This window comes from Falco rusticolus, chromosome 1 (assembly GCF_015220075.1).
Source record: "Falco rusticolus isolate bFalRus1 chromosome 1, bFalRus1.pri, whole genome shotgun sequence".
NCBI lineage: Eukaryota > Metazoa > Chordata > Aves > Falconiformes > Falconidae > Falco > Falco rusticolus.
Genome location: NC_051187.1, coordinates 15,514,683 through 15,533,013, shown reverse-complemented (window position 1 = coordinate 15,533,013; position 18,331 = coordinate 15,514,683). Strand labels below are relative to the sequence as shown.

General features: G+C 50.4%; 1 protein-coding gene across 18 annotated transcripts in view; it reads right to left on the bottom strand.

The window, feature by feature from the left end:
• The window catches only part of MSI2 (musashi RNA binding protein 2), a 255,886-nt gene that overhangs the window by 90,177 nt on the left and 147,378 nt on the right, over positions 1 to 18,331 (bottom strand). For all 18 annotated transcript variants that reach the window (XM_037411897.1, XM_037411889.1, XM_037411914.1 and 15 more), the window contains one exon: positions 10,672 to 10,720. In XM_037411897.1, the coding sequence (XP_037267794.1) occupies positions 10,672 to 10,720 (49 nt within the window). The remainder of the gene's footprint in view (positions 1 to 10,671; positions 10,721 to 18,331) is intronic.

Here is an 18,331-nt window from a genome sequence, read left to right as displayed (position 1 = left end):
TACTCTTTCTGGTCCAGAAAACACTCAATAAATTAAAAAGAAAAACCCCCAAACCCCAAAACCCAAATCCGCCGACCTGCAGTTTTGTGAGAGAAGCTGTTTTCCAAATTACTTATTCTATCAGATCCAGCAAAAAAAGGCCAGATGTTTACTTCAGCTTATATATACAAAAAAACATACAGAATAAGCAAAATCACTCCTTGCCAGTACATATTAATCAACCTAATTAAAGAAATCTTCAGTCAGAACTTATTATTCTGGGAAAAGTGCGATCGCAGGTAAGAGGGCACTGATGCGAAGGGCACAGGCGCTGTGTGGCACAAGCCCCCAGCATCGCTCCACGTGCCCCCGCGCCTGCCAGCACAAACTCCACGTCCCACCGCACCGGGGGGAGCTCAGTGGGTCTCACCTGGTGGGGGGAAAGCAGGGGAAGCTGGAATGGTGGATGAATTGCTCTTTTTAGAGATGTTTTGTTCTTGCCTTGCTGCTGGTGGGGAAGGCAGCTACGGACATCAATCCTCGCCCTTCCAGCCCTGGGTTGGGAAAGAGCCAGGAAAGCACCGGTCAAAGCCAAGCTCGCGTGCAGCCCAGCGACCGGTGCCATTCCTTACCAACGATGTGGGAGCCGAGCGCGTACTGGCAGCGCGTACCAGCAGCGGGAGCCGGGGCGCTCTGTCTTGGGCTCACCAAAGCCTGCAGGCACAGGACAGTTCACAGCACCAAGGTGTTTGCCCTCACAGCTTCCAGGGCAGGCTCGGCTCACTGCGCGTCAGGGCTTCCGACTGCCTCGGTGGTGGAAGAGCCCCTGAAACGCAGGATATGTGGACGCAGCTGAGCCTTCCCCAAGAGCCGCCAATGCTGCAGGGCTCCGTGCAAGGACTGGCAGGACCCAAACCCTCTGTGTGTCTCTGGCCACCACCTGCAAGCCACCACGGTGACACAGGGCAGGGACACGGCCTCCCGCCAGCTGGGGAGCCAGCAGATATGCCGGGGCTGCAGAGAACTGTGATGACCCGCACCTTCTCCCACTCGCGGAAGTCAGCACCGAACACCTGCAGAGCTCTGCCCCGGCACAGCAGAAAACCAGAGCCATCACCAGAGGAAATCAGAGAAAGCAAGGGACTTTCTTAGCCCACTCTCCAAGAATATCCTCCACTGTGAAATCTGGGGCAGCCTGCCATGCAAAACCACCACCCACACCGCCACTGCCCCCTCCCGCACACCCGGCCAGCCCTGCAAGTGCGAGGTGGCTGCCGTGGGATACCGGGCTCATGGGCACCGCGAGCCCTGGGCTCAGAGCCACCGTGCCGCTGGCCCCACGGCCACCCAAACTCAGCAGAAGAGGATCACCGGGGTGCTGGGGATGGAGCTGGGAATGCTCCAGGGAGCGAGACAGTGAGGGGGCAGGGGCAGCCACTGCCTTTCCCTGCAGCTGAGGGGGTGCAGGAGGAGAGAGGGTGAAACAGGGGCTGGCGAAGGCTGGGGCAGGAGGCGAGGAAGGCCCCGAGGCCAGACACAGCGTTACTGCAGCACACCTTTTACGTATCCAAGCTACTAATTTTAACAGCTTCTCATTTGCTAATATAAGAGGATTGGTTAGGTGGGATGTATCCATGCAAAAGCTGTAAACCATTAATAGCTGGGTAGCAGTGTTCGCGTTTACACACCCCACTGCGAAGCCCTCCTTTGGCCGCAGAGCCACTCGATGCCTCTACCTTGCAAAAACGACCCTGGGAGGAATTTCTGCTCCCCAGGCGCAGCGCGGGGCCCACGTCAGCCACACGCTCGCATGCCCACCCTGGCCCGCCACGCAGGAGCGTGTGTTCAGGTACCTGTGCAGAGGCACCCTACAGCTTGGCGCAGCACCTCCCATCTGAATTACCCACCCCTACAAATCAACACCGAGAAAACCAGAAAGGCAGCCAGGGATGGCAAGCACAGCAGAGGGTGGCATGGCAGAGCCCACTCGAACAGGAGGCTCAGGGGTAACAGCCTTCGCTACCAGCACTATTTGTGTAACACATTTCTGCTGAATCTCAAGATTTTGGGGATAGGGGATGTGTTATCTGTTCGTTTAAACAGATCACCAGGAGGCTTTATGTATGGCAATGACCTTGTAAAATTAAAGGCTTCAGCAGCATCCAGGTCCCAGGTGTGAGCGGGGTGGCAGCTGATGGAGGTGATTTACTCCCGAGATGGAGCGGGCACAGCGAGGCAAACCAGCCCCTTCTCTGTGAACATCCTCCTCATCTTCAGTGAAAAAGCTTTATTATCAAACCCAGCAAATATAAAGCACAGATATATGAAAAATAAAAGCTCCCCCCCCTGCATACTTGAGGGGACTCACTCAGTCTGCTTTCAGCAGTCCACTGGGAGAAGAACACAACACACCAGGGAGCGAAAGCTGCACAGCATCTCTCAATATTTTCATACCACATTTTTTGGCACCAGCATGCTGCAGGTAGCTGCCTGTTTTCTCAAGGTCACCACACTGATTTTAATTCTGCTTGTTGCATTAAGACTGCCCGTCTATGTAAATGTTGCATTTTGTTCTCCTCCTGTTTCTGGCCTTTCCTCAATTAACATTTTCAAATACTCCCACAAGACTTGAAGCACTACCTGCTAATCACTTTGCTCCTGCATTCTGGGAAGCAAAAGGGGTTTGGTTTCATCAGCTGAGTAGAATCATAAGCAAGAACTTATTCACGGCATTTAGGGTTTTTTTTCCATTCACAGATCATCAGGATTTTTGCTAATTTATCTGTCACTCAAACTGGCTGCTCAGCAGTGACAATGAAGATGGCAGACTGAAGTCGTATTAAAATGACCTCACTGTCTTCTCAACACAGCTTCAGCTGGGAAGATTATGCAGTCTGTTTCCAATGCAAGCACTCATTCTGGCAGAGCTCAATCACACTGACCTTCTGCAAGTGTAACAGAACCGTTACCGTAATTTTAAAAAAGTTCTTAAATATTTGCACAACTCTTGCTTTATGTTTCCTGAAGAACCTTTCAGAGATGAGAAAGGCTCTACCGATTCACTCTGCACTCCCCAATACCACTGTAGTCTAATCGCATTAAGTTATTGATACTGTTCAGTACTCAGTGAATGGGAACACTTTTCTTTCTTAAGACAGCAACCGTTAACCACGGTTCCGCGGGAAGGAGACGCCCGGTCCTGCTCACAGCCCTGCCTATGCCCAGCCACTGCCATCTCCTTTCTTCCCATGTCTCCACTCTAGAGATCAGCCTCTGGTGATCTGCAACACCACACTTACCAAACCCCGGAAAGCTAAACCAGTACTGGAAAAGCTATTTAATGGCTTCTGTATACAGGCGCCACAGAAACCGCGCAGCTCCCTCCTGCACACCTCTGCCTCCCTGCAGGTTTGAAGCTGTGGCTCTGACCCCCCCCTCCTGTAGCCGTCTCCACCACGGGAAGGAGCAGGATGCTGCCTGTGCACTTGTTAGCGCCTGACACCCCTTTGCAGAGCTGTCAGAGCCCCGCGCTGCCCGGCAGGGACGCCCACCTTCCCCTCGCCCCCCGCGGCGGAGGGGGCACGCAGGAGAGTGCCAGGGCTGAGCCCTGCAGTCACCGTCACCTCCCGTTACTACCTGCATTAAGGCTAATCGAAAGGAGGCTGGATACATTAAAAAGGTCAAAAAGGTCTAGCTGTGTAGGGCTCTCCCTCTGGGGAGAGGGAATTAAATAATCTCTTTACACATGTTAGCTACGAAGACAAGATATAAATGATTTTTACAAACCTACTGTCCTTTACAATATATTTTTAAGTTGGTATTTACCTTAAAGTCTGATTGTGTAACCAGAGACTTCCAAACTAATTGCTGGGCTGTATTTGCAACCTTTATGGGAGGCTGGCAGGATTTTTTTTCTGATTATTATTGCATTTGTTTGTTAAACAAGAAAATAAAAATGTCAAGCCATCTCCCGAGTGCTGCTGGCAAGCAGAGCCTCTCCCCTTCTTTAGAGAAAGCATTTGCACACATCTATTCCTTCGGTGCGTCCCGGCCAGTGCAGCTGTTCACTCTTTCTCCTCCTCTGGATGTAATTTTCATTACTGGTATAAAATTAAGCAATAAGGTATGACAGACAGTACATAGCTGGGCAATTATTCCAAGCCTCAGGTGGCGTTATCCAGCATGAGGCTGGGGGCAGAATGACTGTAACCACCCGAGACGTTCAATAATCGCCTTGAAAAGCGTGGCCAGGAGCCTTATTTGCTATTCTGAAACTGAGTCTGCTGGGATGCAGGGCTCATACTGGCTTGAATGCATTTATTTTTACATTTCACGTAAGGTGCCCTGATGCAGCAGCAATAGGCGCTGGCCAGGAAATTAAAAGACAAGGGAGATGGATCCAAGAATTGGCAGCTTTTCCCTTTTGTTTTGTGTTTATTAACATCGGAACAGGGAGCAGCACCGAGCCTGTCGAGCTTGGGGTCACCGGCACACCGCTGCGCCGAAGCCACTGCCCCAGCGGCAGCTGCCACCCTGGCCCAGGCGCTGGCGCCCGGCCCCACCGTCCCACACAGAGGCAAAGGGGGGGAGGTCGATGCCAAAGGGGACACTGGTGGGCCATGGCCAGCAGCCCCTTCCCCATGGCTGCAGCTGTCCCAGCTCCTGCCTGGGCTCCAGCCGGGACGGGGGTGACTCTGCCACACAGCAGAAATGTGAATAGCGGTCGGCAGTGTTGCAGCTGTTAATGTGTTTTACGACATGAATATTTATAAGTGAGGATGTAATATTAAAAACATACACATATAAAATATTAATACGACACATGTCATAGCTGCAGTCTAAACAGACAGGTATGACTGACGGTATTATCGCTCAGCCATCACCACTTTCACTGATAGATCTGTAAATGGTAAATAATATTAACTAATGGATCTTCGCAGCCCTCATGTGAAGTTTTGAAGCAAATATTTGCTTAAAAATTGCTCTAAAAAGCCTGTCTGCGGCTACACCTCCCTGCGATCCTCTGTGCCTTTGGAGGAAGACAAACACTCCACGTCTCTATGCGTCAAGGGTTGAAGCCTCTCTCCGTGTCGCAGCCCCAGGTCCCTGGGATGAATGTCACCGGCCAGGGAATGGTGGGGCTGAGCCGAGCCAGCGCTTCCCTCAGAACAGCTGCACTCTCCGGAGCCCCACTTACGAAGTGATACAACTGATGGGAATAAACCCCCGTCTCATCTAGGAAAGCAGTAACAATAACATTGCCCCTGTTTACAGCTTATCTCACACTGTTCATCCAAAGCCCTTGAAGTACTTCATGCTCTAAAAAAATACCATCACCGCATTTGTGGATGCTTTTCCAAAATTCTGTGGGTCAAACTGGGGTGAACAGCAGCTCTCCCTTTAGCCCCATCCTTCCAAACGCAAAACTACGTGAGCATATGCAAGGCTCCCTCTGAGCTGCCCTCAAACGCTCAGTACCCTCGCCAGACTGCTGCCAAGAAAAGCTACGCTGAAAATGACCAAATTAGGCAATTATTTCTATATATTTTAAATACTCTTTACTGAAAACTGCCTGGGGATGTACATGACCTTGCCTTACCTGAGGGAGATGGCGATAAACAAATAATTGCAACGACTCTTAATTATATTTATATCCCATCTATAAAAATGTCAATTATAACTTCAGAGGTCAACTACAAAACTGAGGTTTTGGCAGCTGGACAGCACACAAAAGCTATTTTTCTCCTAAGAAAAGCATCATCCTTCGCCGAGGCACAGACGCTATCTCGCTAACAACATCACTCCTGTCTCTTCCAATAAATACAACCATTACACCAACGGCTTCCACCTGGACAATTACTTTCATGCACCGAAACTGGCTAGATGGGGATAACGCAAACACGACACACGACCCTTGCATCCCTCCTTGCGAGCGGCGGCCGCAGGAAGGATGCTGCAGACGCTGCGCTCCCGTGTGTGGTCCCGGTGCTACGAGCCACGGAGATCTCCCAGCCCCGATGCTGCGGTGTAGATCCAACCCAAACCTGGGGCACCCCCGTCTCCACACGGCTGGGGAGAGCCCGGCCGCAGAGCCCCTGGGAGCTGCCGGCTCGGCCGTGTCGGAGGGATGCTCAGCTACCACCCAGCCCCACACAGCCCCCGAGATGCCGCCCAGCCCCGGCCCCAGCACCCCCCCTGCGGGGAAACAGCAGCACGTTTGCAGTGACAGCAAAAACCCAAGTGGTTTTAAAGCTCTGCCACAATCGATGCCTGTCTTTCGGAGATGTTTTAACCCCTAACACATAGGATATTGTTTGTACCAGGCGGACAGCCTGCCCTTCTTTAATTTTGTTTAGTTTTAAGATTAAAGAAGTCCAAATCCCATGCTGTCACATCCCTCCTCTCTCCCCTGCCATTCTTAACTCTGTGAGAGAGTTAATTGATATGAAAATAACTCTGGGGGCTGTATGGCTTTGAAAAACATATAGTATTACATTCAATACCAGCTATTACAGCTTGGGGGATTCAGTCACTCAAGATCTTTGTCTTTTTGCAAGTTCAAGATGCAGGACAGTCGTGTTGCACGCCGCGGACAGCTTCTGGAGCAGCTGATGGCTACAGGCAAGCATAAAACGAGCCCGTGCTGGTGGAGAGCATCTAAAGCTGTGATCAAGAGCATCCCATTACGATAATTATTCAATATCCCACCATGTCTTGACCCACCTCTACCCTCCTGCAGTCGTGCTCGGCAGCACATTGGTATGCCTTCTGGAGCTCCCCTCCATAATGGAGTTAGAAGGACATCATCATCTTGCCAGGCTCCCTCCAACCACAAAGATCAATAACTAATGTTGAACTCCAGATTTTTATCTGCACTTTGCAAGGGTAACAAAATAACATCACCCTCTTTTTTTATTTTTTTTATTTCCAATTACTAAATCCTTTCAAGATTGACCCAGTAATTTTCAGCTCTATGAAATTTTAGGCAGTGAAGAAAGTGCTGAAGGTGGTGAAAGTGATCTTCCATAGTGTCTGGAGAACTTTTGTGTGGTTTTGCTCCCTGTACAGAAGTGCAACAGTATGGCACAGGGTACAGAAATAAGAGGATTACCAACATTTTCTTTCCAAAAAGAGATGGCATCGTAACTATGGGGACCCAGAGGTATTTGCCTTCTAAGTGCTAGTTCATTGCGTGCCCACTACCACAGTGAAGTGGCCAAGCCAGAAGGAGAAGCCCCACAAGAAGACACTGCATCCCAGTGAAGCTAGGCATTGTTTTACCTATGATAATCCAAAAATTAACCACTCCTTCAACTAAATACAGCTTTTTCAGCCTGCCTTTAATATGGCTAGTCAGGCAGGCATGGAATGCAATAGCTCTGAGTCTTATTCTCCTTAGAGAACGTCCAGGAATAGTTGAGAAATTAAAAAACCAAAAAGACACCAGCAGAGGCAACAACATGGTTAGCCTGGTGACATTTTTAATGTCATGAAAGTTACGTGCTCCATTGGCAAGGCATTAATTTTTATTTTGGGTGGGGTTTTCAAGAAACAACGAGCAGTTTTGAAAATCCCTCTTAGCATGCCTGGTTAAATCTGAGCCCCCCCACTAACCAGCCCCTGCCGGCCCCACGCCACGCATGCTGGCCAGTCATACACTACCACAACACGCACGGGCCAGAATCACATCAACAAATATGCTCAATTTGCTTGCAAGGAAATTTATCTCGCCTTCTAGCAGTTGGGAGTGCATTTTAATACTTTTCGTTTCCCTTGCCTACGCTGATTATTCTAGGCATAGACTAACTACAGTAAGCCACAGCGGATATTTTATCTGCCGTTTCTCTTTCCCTCGGCTAATTTGAAGATAAAGATTGGAACCTGCGAGTGGTTTTAAGAATTGCCATTAACACTGTTGCTGCACACTACTGCATTTTAAACACGTTTCCAACACAATCAGAATGTCACAATTTGTAAAATCTGAGGTGATTTTATAAACGATTGATGCAGCAGAACTTGCCTCATCACAGCAGCCCACTAGCCAGTTTATTAGCCTGATTAGTGGTAGCTACCTGTGCAGAGAAGGAAAATATGCCAGAAAAAGCTGTATAAATTAAAGCGTGAAGATGAAGACGACTCTTTATGCTGCCTTTTACACTTAGTTCTTCCTCCCACCTGCACTTGGCAGAGGTAAGGACCCAGCGCTCAGACATGCCCCCCTGGCAGCTGCTCCCGTTGCAGCAGCGCAACCCCTTGGCACCGGCCGGGCTTCACACGCCTGCAGGAATTTTGGCTAATCCCAGCAAATAAGCAGCATTGTCCTGCACCCAGCAAAAGGGTCCATCTGTTCCCCGGGATACTGCCTCACAAACAGAGCTGGCCCTCCCGGGTGCCAGAGAACTCCCTTATTTGCCAGGGGCAGGGAGGGAGGCTGCAGCCCACCCTGCCTCCTGGATGGCACAAGCAAGCGGGACAGCCCTGGCTGCGGAGCCTGACTCCGCTGGGGCATACGGGAGGTGGGGGTAACACCACCTCCACCCAACGGCATTCGGAATCTGCTTTTGGTCCTTTTGGACCCTTAGTTCCTCCCCACTTAGACCTCACCTAGGAGCTTACACAAGGATGTTGATGCAAAGAGATACTACCGCTTGCGTGTAGAAAAACAAGGCTAAAAAAAAAATAATTAACCAATGAAATTCACAGAATTCCCGGGGAAAAAAGGAAACCCTGTTGCCTCCCACCTGCAACACACAAAGTGGTGATGGGGCGGGGACATGGAACCGCAGGCCAGGGACTTGCAAATGGGGCTGCAAAAGCCTCAGCAGGACAGGGCACGGAGACGAACGCCAGAATGCACTGCCAGCCTGTCCGATCCACGCTGCGTGACCTCACCAGGTTAAGAAACAGTTTAAGAGAAGAAAACAAGGAATATAAACAAAAGCACGCAGAAGACTTGCAGAAACACATTCACAGGGGCCAAATCTGCAAGTGTGCGCCTTGCTGGGACCAGAGCCCCCCTGTACTCCTTGAGCCCCTCTGCCACATCAGAGCGGGGATGTGGGGCCCTTGTGCCCAGCACAAAAGCACCACATAATGCAGCTTTTAAATGCAACAAACAACTTGCCAAGACTCTGAATGGAGAAGGATATTTATGGCCCGTTTCAGGGTGGTTGCAAAAAGAAGCATGGAAAATTCCCTGGATATAAAGGGAAGTTGTCAGGGGTTGAACTTTCCAAACTACGTAGGAGTTTTGAACACTTGGTTCCTGTTACAAAACTGATGGGCACTGGCTGTTAGCATGCCCCCCCTGGCTCCAAAGAGCTTATCCTTTCCAAGCAAGCCTTCTGCTCACTGCTGCTGAATTTTCCAGGGATTTCCACTATGATCCCTGACTTCAGAGAGGGATTAGTGCCTGGGAGGGAACTGCTGGAGGGAGGGAATGCTATCCTGGAGGTTTTGCCTGACTCACCCAGCCAGCCCCATGCACTGAAGTTGCTTGTTAAGGCAAATATCAGAGCAGTGAATAATTCAGACAGTGCTGGGAGGTCAAGGTCTTCAGACCCTGCCATGGAGATGATGATGAGGCGCGGTGGCCGTGGCCACGCGCTCTGGGCTGCTCCGCTCTCCCCTTCCCAGCGCTCCCAGCGCTGCTGGCCCAGGAACAGGCTCCTTTACACCTTCTGTCAGCCTCCCTGCACAACAGGCTACGCAGCCTGCACTGAGTAGCAGGCACATATCGGCAGACGAGACAATACCAGTATCCATCAAGAGAGCCCCCACAAAGAGGCCGGGGTGTGAAGGGCAAGCAACAAACCTCCGGGCTACACGTCCACGCCGTCGCAGGGGGGCAGAAGCCACATAAAGCAGGGACACTGGTGGCATAAAATCAATCTCGTTTGGAGAGAAGGGAAGAGGGTCTCGGAGCGTGTCCCCAGTGCAGTTTCTGGTGCCACCGTGAGAGCCCAGGTACATTTACCTCCTCCCAGCCCAGCAAAGCAGCTGCCAGGCTGCGCTCCACCTGGAGCTCAGCGCCTCTGCTGCAGCGATAACGTGAACTGCTCGCCAAGAGACAGAAGAGCATCATTTATTTCCACTGAAAGGAATGGCCATAACATTGAAAATAATCCTCAGCTCATTTTCACAGAGCTGTAACAAGCAATGATGAAACCTCGTCTCTCTTGTGAAATATGTGGAGGGAAATTCCTCTTCTGGAGATTCTGCTTATTCTGAACTACTATCACTGGAGGACGGGCAGTCCTCAGCTTCAAATCTCCAGCATGCCTGAAACCCCAGCAGAAGGGTTTAGCATCTTAATTTCCTGCTATCTCAGTTTAACCAGTCTTATGCCCAGCTTAACCTGACGCTAACCACCTCGGTACAAACCCTCTGCTTCCCTGCAGCCTCAGCACACCCTGGGCTTCACTGTCTCCTGGGATGCCACGGAGCCTGACAGCAGTCCTCCCAAAGGTAAGTCATTAGACTGACCAGAAAAGTCACCTCTAATAAACCAAATCCACGTGACGTGCGGCATTACATGCCAAGCAGCCCTTCCTCTGCAACACCTGCGGAACAGAGGGATTTAGCACCACTGGATTTAGCCACGGGGTCATCACGTTGACACTGATTTTTGGCTGTGCTCACCGTGCAGAAGCTGTCACAACATGTGATGTCTGAGCTCCCGTTCTCTCTTACCTCTATGCCTGTTGGTTGTCTTGTCAAACATAAGCATGGCGTCCTCTACCTGCAAGAGAGAAGAGGGGAGATGTGCGCTTTAGCACCCTGGCTGCACGGTTCGCAAAGACATGACAGACAGACTGGGAGGGGGAGACCAGGCAGGAGCAGTCCCAGCTCAGGTACAAACGATGCATCAGATCTCCTTCTTCTGCTCAGTCAGTGCTTCGCTTTGGAAACCTGCTGCTTTCAACCCCCGTCCGAGCCGCCATTTGATCCTCAAGCAGAAAAGCCAACATTAAAAGTCGTGTTGCCCTAAAAAGCCAAACATCTAAGCAGCTCTTCCATCTCTCCTCGGTCCCTGGCCTTGCCTCATCCCAGCCCTTTTCCCTTTTGCAGGGAGATAAGGAAGGGCCAAGAGAGGAATCGAGGATGCAGATCAGGCCCATGACTTCTCCAAATTAGAGTCACTGTCTTGGCTGAGAATTTGGAGGTTACAAGCAAGCAGGGTAAAATCTGGTCAGCCAAGAAAGGTATTCAGAGGTTTTTCAAAAGGCCTTTTGAAAAGTTCGGGGAAAGAGGGGAGAGGGAGGAGGGAGAAGGTTTAATTCGCATCAGGCTTGGCATTTCCACTTCAGAAGAGAGATGACTGATGAAACGTACTGAAGTGCAACCAAATTGCTTTCAACTTTCATTACTATTTGCATGATTTATTTCAACTCCATTTAATCTGTGCAGCCACACCTAAAATTTTACACTTATTTTAGAAGGATGTTGTGCTGGGGTTTATTTTCCAGCGTTACCACATTTCCAGCGCCGCGCAGTGGTGGTGGGAGTGGGGCAGGTCGGCTGCAGCATCGGCCCGGGCAATCCTTCTGAACAGAAGTTACAGACTGGCTGCTCCCTGCTGTGAACTCCGGGCTGGTGACAACCTGCACCACCGCCCAGCTGCAAAAGATGCTGCAGGAAGGGAGAAGACCTTTAAAGAAAAGATTTTACTCTTTAAAGGACTCCACTGCCTGTCTGCAGGGGTGGTTTGGGGTTTTTTTGCCTGTTTGGGGGATTTTTTAGTTTTTCTTCCTCAGTAATTTTTATGATACTTCCTTGTTCTTATAGTCCAGCTTTGTATAAATCGTTTATTTCAGGTAAGCGCCTTACAACGCAGTTACGTGCTCTCTTCACCTTACAGTGCCACCAAAGGGTCTGCCCTTCCCCGCAGCCGCCCGTGCCCACTCCATGCCGCCCTCCTCCTCCTCCGTGCCAACACGCCAGCGCAGTGCATGGAGCTGGGGGACACTCCAGGTTCCGACGACACGCACCTTCTCTGCCACGACCATCTGAAGCCAGATCAGTTCCCCGGCACGGCCAAACCAGCGCGGTGCTGACACACCGGAGGGGCTGCCACAGAGCAGGGAGAAGCAGCACCTTGGGGGAAGCTGGGACCGCTCTCGGCACCTGCGCCAGCTCCTGCTGCCTTCATGTGACCGTAGCAGTTACAGCAGGATTTGGAAGCTCACGCCTGGACAAAATTCACGGTTCAGGGAGTATAGTCTGACTGTAGTCGTCTTACACAGGGAACAGACACCCAGCCTACCTGCGGGCAGAACTGCAGTCTCGGCGGGGCACAGACAGGTTTGGGAAGGCGGTAAAACACAACTTGAACCTCTCGTAACTACGGCACTGAAACATGTTCTGGGAGATAGTAAAAAAAAAAACCAGGGCAGCCAAACCTCACACGATGCCTAAGCTCATCTGAAAACCTGCCTCTGGTTAACTTATTCTTAACTTTTTCAAGTCAAAGTGCTTTGCAAAATGCATTAGCAATGGCCTGAGACGGTGGAGAACAGCATGCCTCCTTGATACCCATCCCGAATGAGACCTAAGGATGCTGAAAAATCCAAACCACATTAAGCACAGAGCCGTCTGTCCTGCTGTCTGTCTTCACTCCAAGGAAGGAAACACAGCTATTAGCGATGCTAGGAGGCAGATAAGGACAGAGCTGCCCTTCACCTTACCACCACCGCTTATCTCTGCTCCAGAGTTATGTTTGCACAGCAATCTTTATTTTTCATTCTCACAGGTCTTGGCCTCACTGGCACCAAAAATTACATGTTGCACCTAATGCTGTTTCCTGGATCACTGAGGCTTCCTCCACCTCGGTCCACGTGAGCGCGCTGACCATCCTTCTGTGCCCATGCTGATTGCTGTTGCAGAAGCGTTAATGTGCAACGCTTCCAGTGTAACCTTTCTGCATCAAACCCTGTACCAGAGCCCAGAGAGGTCTTGGATGCCGCAGCACAGATCCCACCAGCCCAGGAGGGTCCTCTGTCCCTCCCACAGGCTGCCACTGTGTGCAGGCTCTCCGGGCTGTGCCCCATCGCTGAAAAGGCTGTCATTTCAAAATGACACCTCTTTCTGCAAGGACATTACTGAGGACTAAAAAAAGGCTGCTTTATGGTTAGGGGGAGATGAGACATAACAGGACTCTAACCTCGCTGTAGCATGGCCATGCCTGAGCCCGAAGCCTCTCAGCAGGCTGAAGCCTGAGCTGTGGGGAGCAAAACCCTCTCTTGGGCTCAGCTGGGGCTGGCAGCAGCAGCAGCAGCATGTGTTTGAACCTCTTGTGCAGCCTCATCCTGCTCCTCCGAGTGCTGCCGCGAGGAAGGAGGGACAGGTCCTGGCATGAGACCAGGCACAGGAGGGGGCAAGGGGCTCTGGGTGCAGCTCCTGGCCATACCAGGGATCTGCAGTTCTGTTCGTCTCTCCCACCTGTGCAATGTGACACGTTGTCTCGCCCACCAGATAAATGTCCTCTGGGCAAACAGCACTCTGTGCCATGTGTACTAGGGCCCCGCTCTGCTGGAATGATGCTCTTGGCAGAGATCTTTTTTATGCAAATAAATCCTTATTAGCAGTAACAAACGCAGCCTGCATGGGCTAATCCAGGAGGTTTCCATCTTGCTGGCTGGGGCCCCGAGGAGCGTGGATACTCTGGGGGTGGGCACATCAGCCCTCCAAACAGCGGGACCCACTTTGGGCTCAGGACCAGGGGCGCAGCTGCCTACAGAAGGGTCAGCCCGGCAGCTCAAACCTGAAAACTTGCAAGCGGGAAAGCGGCTCTGCAGCTGAGTTTCAGATTTGGACCAAGCATGCCTTTAAGAAAAAATAATCAGTGGGGTGTTCTTTAAGCCAGCTGGTGCCCTTTCAACAATGTCTAATTGGTTATCTTTTCTGTTTCCTAAGGTCAGAACGTTTTATCTCCGTCTCTGCCCTTTCTGAGTCTACCCCACCCTGTGTTATTTTTTAGGGCAGCCATTGTAGCAGAAGAATAGCCTCTTTCCTCCATAGTCCAGTGACACAATGAGACTTCTTGAAACCTCCTGAATAGATAAAGTGCACAGCAAAAGGAAAATTCTATTAACGCTTTGCAAAATAAAACATCTAAGAGTTGGTTAGACAAGCAAGTAGAGAAAATCAATATGGAGAGGGCAGCGCGCTTAGAAAAACTTTTCACCAGTTGCAAAAAGGTGGCGAGGGTATGGGAGGGAGGGGGAGAAAGAAACTTATTAATTCAGAAAACCCATCAATGGTATGGAAATCTGGCAGAACAGCAAGAACAGAAACTAGAAGAATTTGAATATACAAAGGGCTGAATAGAATGAGAAAACCACACTGCCTCACACACACAGCCCGTTTCTCACGGTTCTCTGTGAATCAAACACAAGCGGCTTGTTCAAGTTTTCATCAAGGAGAAATAAGGGACGCAGTCAAGGTAACCGGCAGTAAACCCTGTAGTAAGCAAATTGATCCCTATTTCAGGGGAAGGAAAAAAACAACCAGCCCACAGCTGAAACTCAAGTACATTCAGGAGCTGTGACTGTCCAGAAGTTAACCCCCTCCTCCTCCAACCCTCGCTCGCCCAGTATTTTAAAGATGCTCAAACCGCACATCCAGGTCTCAACTCAAAATACACAACCAGCACCTTGCCTACGAAAGAGAAGAAAGCTTTTTCCAGAGTTAGAAACAAGACTGGGAGATGCTGTCGCCACCTGCCAGGCTTGGCCCATCACCCCTGCACGCTCCAGCACGGGGCTCGTCTTCCCCAGCACGGGTGGGAGATGCTGAGCAGAGAGCATCCACCCACGCGCTCGGAGAGGCATCCAGGACTCTACACCGCTTTTCAGATGTTGTATGGCTCAGTATGGAGGCTTCAAGGAGCTGATTAATCTGAACCTATTCTGGGCATCAAATGAAAGTGTATTACAAAATGAACCATCTTAGCACTTCAGGTAAATAAAAAAAAAAAAAAAAAAAAAAAAAAAGAAAAAAAGGCTTGCCAGATAATACCAGTTACAGATACTTATGCCCAACAGACTTCTCTGTCCCAGCATACCCCATACATATATGTCCAATTTAGACCCAGTTTCTTATATAAAGCCTAACTAATGGGCTTTAGTTTATTTAACTTTTTTTTTTCCAAGCCACTTGGGGCTCTCAGAAAAGGAAGGGCTATACCACTTCATTACTCACTGCCTGGAAGGAGGAATAGGGGAGAACAGGAGGAAAGAAAAAAACCTGGAGAAGCCAAAGGCTTTAATAATCCTAACAGTTCCCAGGGTTATTTAAAATATGCCCAACCAGTTCACAAAAGGCTCCACAGAGATAAATGTATTTGATTTTCTTCCACTTTAATGGAGGCATACATTTAAAGCAACAAAACCAGGGTGACCTAAATAAAATGACTATTAATTGTACTCAGAAAGGCTCTGAATTTAATGCAACTGATCCAGCCTGGCAGAAGAACACACAATGTTCTCCATTCATTCCTCCCACTTTCCTCTTCAGGATTTTCAGCTCCTCTCTTTTCCACGGGGCTGTCCTGGGCAGCCAAAGCTGATCAAACGCAGTGACTGCCCGTCACCGCTCACACCTTAACGACCGGGCTGAGTCCTGTGCAAGGAACAGCAGCGCCTCGGCAAGCTCCTGGAGGACAGTGCTCCAAGGAACGGGAGTATGGCGCTGCCACCAAATGCTGGGATGACCAAACTGGGACGTTTTCTGGAAAACTTCACACCTCATCTTGTATTTCTACAACCGTGCAACGTCTGCACGGACCGGCAAACCCAAGAGGTGTTCCACGTACCACGCAGCTTGTAAAGCCGATGTTCAGTTATGGGGTGCCTGCATGCACACAGGCGTAACAACAGCCGCCATTCCACGGCTCCAAGTTATTTTTTTTTTTTCTTCCCCCCATTTGAATCTAGTTTACTCATTGAGTAAAACCTCCACGGAGAAACTACCACAACTATACCAAATGGACACACAGCAGTCTTTATTCCTCACACTCCTCCTCATCCAGCCCAGGAAATTATTTCCTGACCCAAAACCTCCATTTCCAACATGTCCACTAGAGCAGGTAAAGATGCTCCTGCATCCCTCCCAGGTGTCCCCCCAAGAACGGAGGGGCTGTTTGTTTCCAACACTCCCGAGCAGACTGGGTGCTATGTTCTCCATCCCTTCAAGGTAAAGAAGAATTAGGGCAGACAAATGAAGTAACACACTGCAATCGAACATGGTGGCAATTCAGATTGGATCCTAAGAGACAAGAAATTACAGAAGGATGACATTCAGATACACACAGCTGGCTGGCGTTCCAACCCTCTGCGATCCCCGACTTGTGAACTCCACAGGTCTATCGCTCCTTCCGCTCCCCCAAGAAAAGTGTGCGGGATATTCTGGTCTAATTCCTCAAATTATTTATACACACTGCCCAAATCCTCCAAGTATTTTGCTTTCTGAAGCAGAAAAACCTCTTAGCTGCTAGTAAACTGTCAGGTGTTATTATTTTAAATGCGCATGTGAAATCTAAGCGCCAGCAACGTGCTTCTGCAGGTTTATAACCTGCCCCCACATAAATTAAGACAAATGCATATCGCAAGCCAGACAGAAAAAACAGTTCCCCCACACCAGGCCCCTGGGGTTGATGACAATGGAATTAAACAAAGCAGCAAACACTTTAACCTTTTCCCCCCCTTGTGCCAGGCGTGCCCCCCTCCCTGCCGGCACAGCTCCCACGGCACTCTTGCTCATCGCTGGGCACCGTCACTGCGGGCTGGCTCCCTCCCTGCCCCAGCCAGCTGGACTGTGGTGGTGGCAGCACCGTGTCCCAGCACGGGTGACCACACTGGACCACTGGCTCCCGATCCAGAGCACAGCTGGTCCCCGTTCTGCCTCCCCACCGTGCTCAGGGGCTTCAGCTCCTGCGCCCACCCTGGTGGCTGCCGCCTTGGCCAACGCACCAGGGAGCAAAGCAGAGCCCTCCAGGGCTGGAAGCATGAGCTGCTGCAACTTCACTAGGTAGCCCCAGCTGCTGGCTGCGTGGTGAGAGATTCATACCCTCTGTGGAGCAGGCACACTTTGTGTAGTGCTCCCCGGGGGGCTGGAGACACACGGCGACATCCCTCGCTGAGCGCTTCCCAGTGTTTCGCAGTGACGACTTGCCAACCGAGGACTGACATATTATGCACCACGATAATAATCAATGCCATACTGTGCAAGAACAAATTCCAGTGCTAGCAATTTTTCCCCCCAGCAGTCAAGGCTTTAAAAAGTCTTCTTCAGCAATTATAGCTAATAAAACTACAATTTTATTCAACACACACATATCATTGTAACTAATTTTGCTCCATCAGGGCTGAAATTAAAACAGTCACTCAATCACGTTAATCTCAGGGCTTGCTCACCAGCCGTGACATGGCAAAGAGCATCCCAAGTGCTTGCCAAAAAGCACAGTGGCTACTCTCGGACTTCAAAACGCTCCTGCAAAACACCATCATGTTACTCAGTGCTTGCTCTACCAAGGGGGATGTAAGAATGACTAATGCTCTCCAGAAAAAACAGCTTTCCACAGGAGGACAAATTAAAGATGACTCCATAGACGATTTCTCATTAATTCCTTCTCTGGCATTAATAATATGAAGTATTGATGAAAGCAAGGCTCTGTGCCATGCTCACATCAAGTTTTATACTCTATGAGGACTCTTGGTGTTTTCCTTTGACCTGCTGCCTTGGCTGAGAACATTCCTTGTCCCAACGAGATTGCCAGCACACACCAGCTAGCACTACCAACTGGAAGACAAGGTCCTTGCAAGAAAAAACTCACCAAACCCCAACCAACACACCCACAACTTGGAAACAAAGACAGTTCTTTCTCTAGCATCAGGGGCTTCCGTGCCGCTACAAGCCCAGCAGCAGAGCAGGCAGTGAAGAGGGGAAGGAAACAAGGCCAGCGCCAGTGAGATGCCAGCATGGGCTGGTAACGACCTCCCCCAGCAGAATGGCTGGCAGCGTATAAACTCCCAGGGATGTTTTCTCCCAAAGGTTTGATGTTCCTACGCAGCCAGGACCACCGCCTGAGAGGGGCACGGGGTCCCCGCAAGCAGAAGGGATGGAGGACAAACCACTCCGGACAGCAGCATTAACAGCTCATCGTTCATCTGGGCACTGGCAGCTCCTCTTGCCTGATGAGGTGGCCCTCACTTCCTGGTCACCTGTGACAACGGGTGCCTGAGGAATGCCCCTCACAGTGGAAATCAAGCTGAAGACAACAGCGACACAGAGAGCCAACCAAGACCGTCATAGTGCCGCCCTCTCCATGGCCGCGGGGTACGTGTGTGTTTGC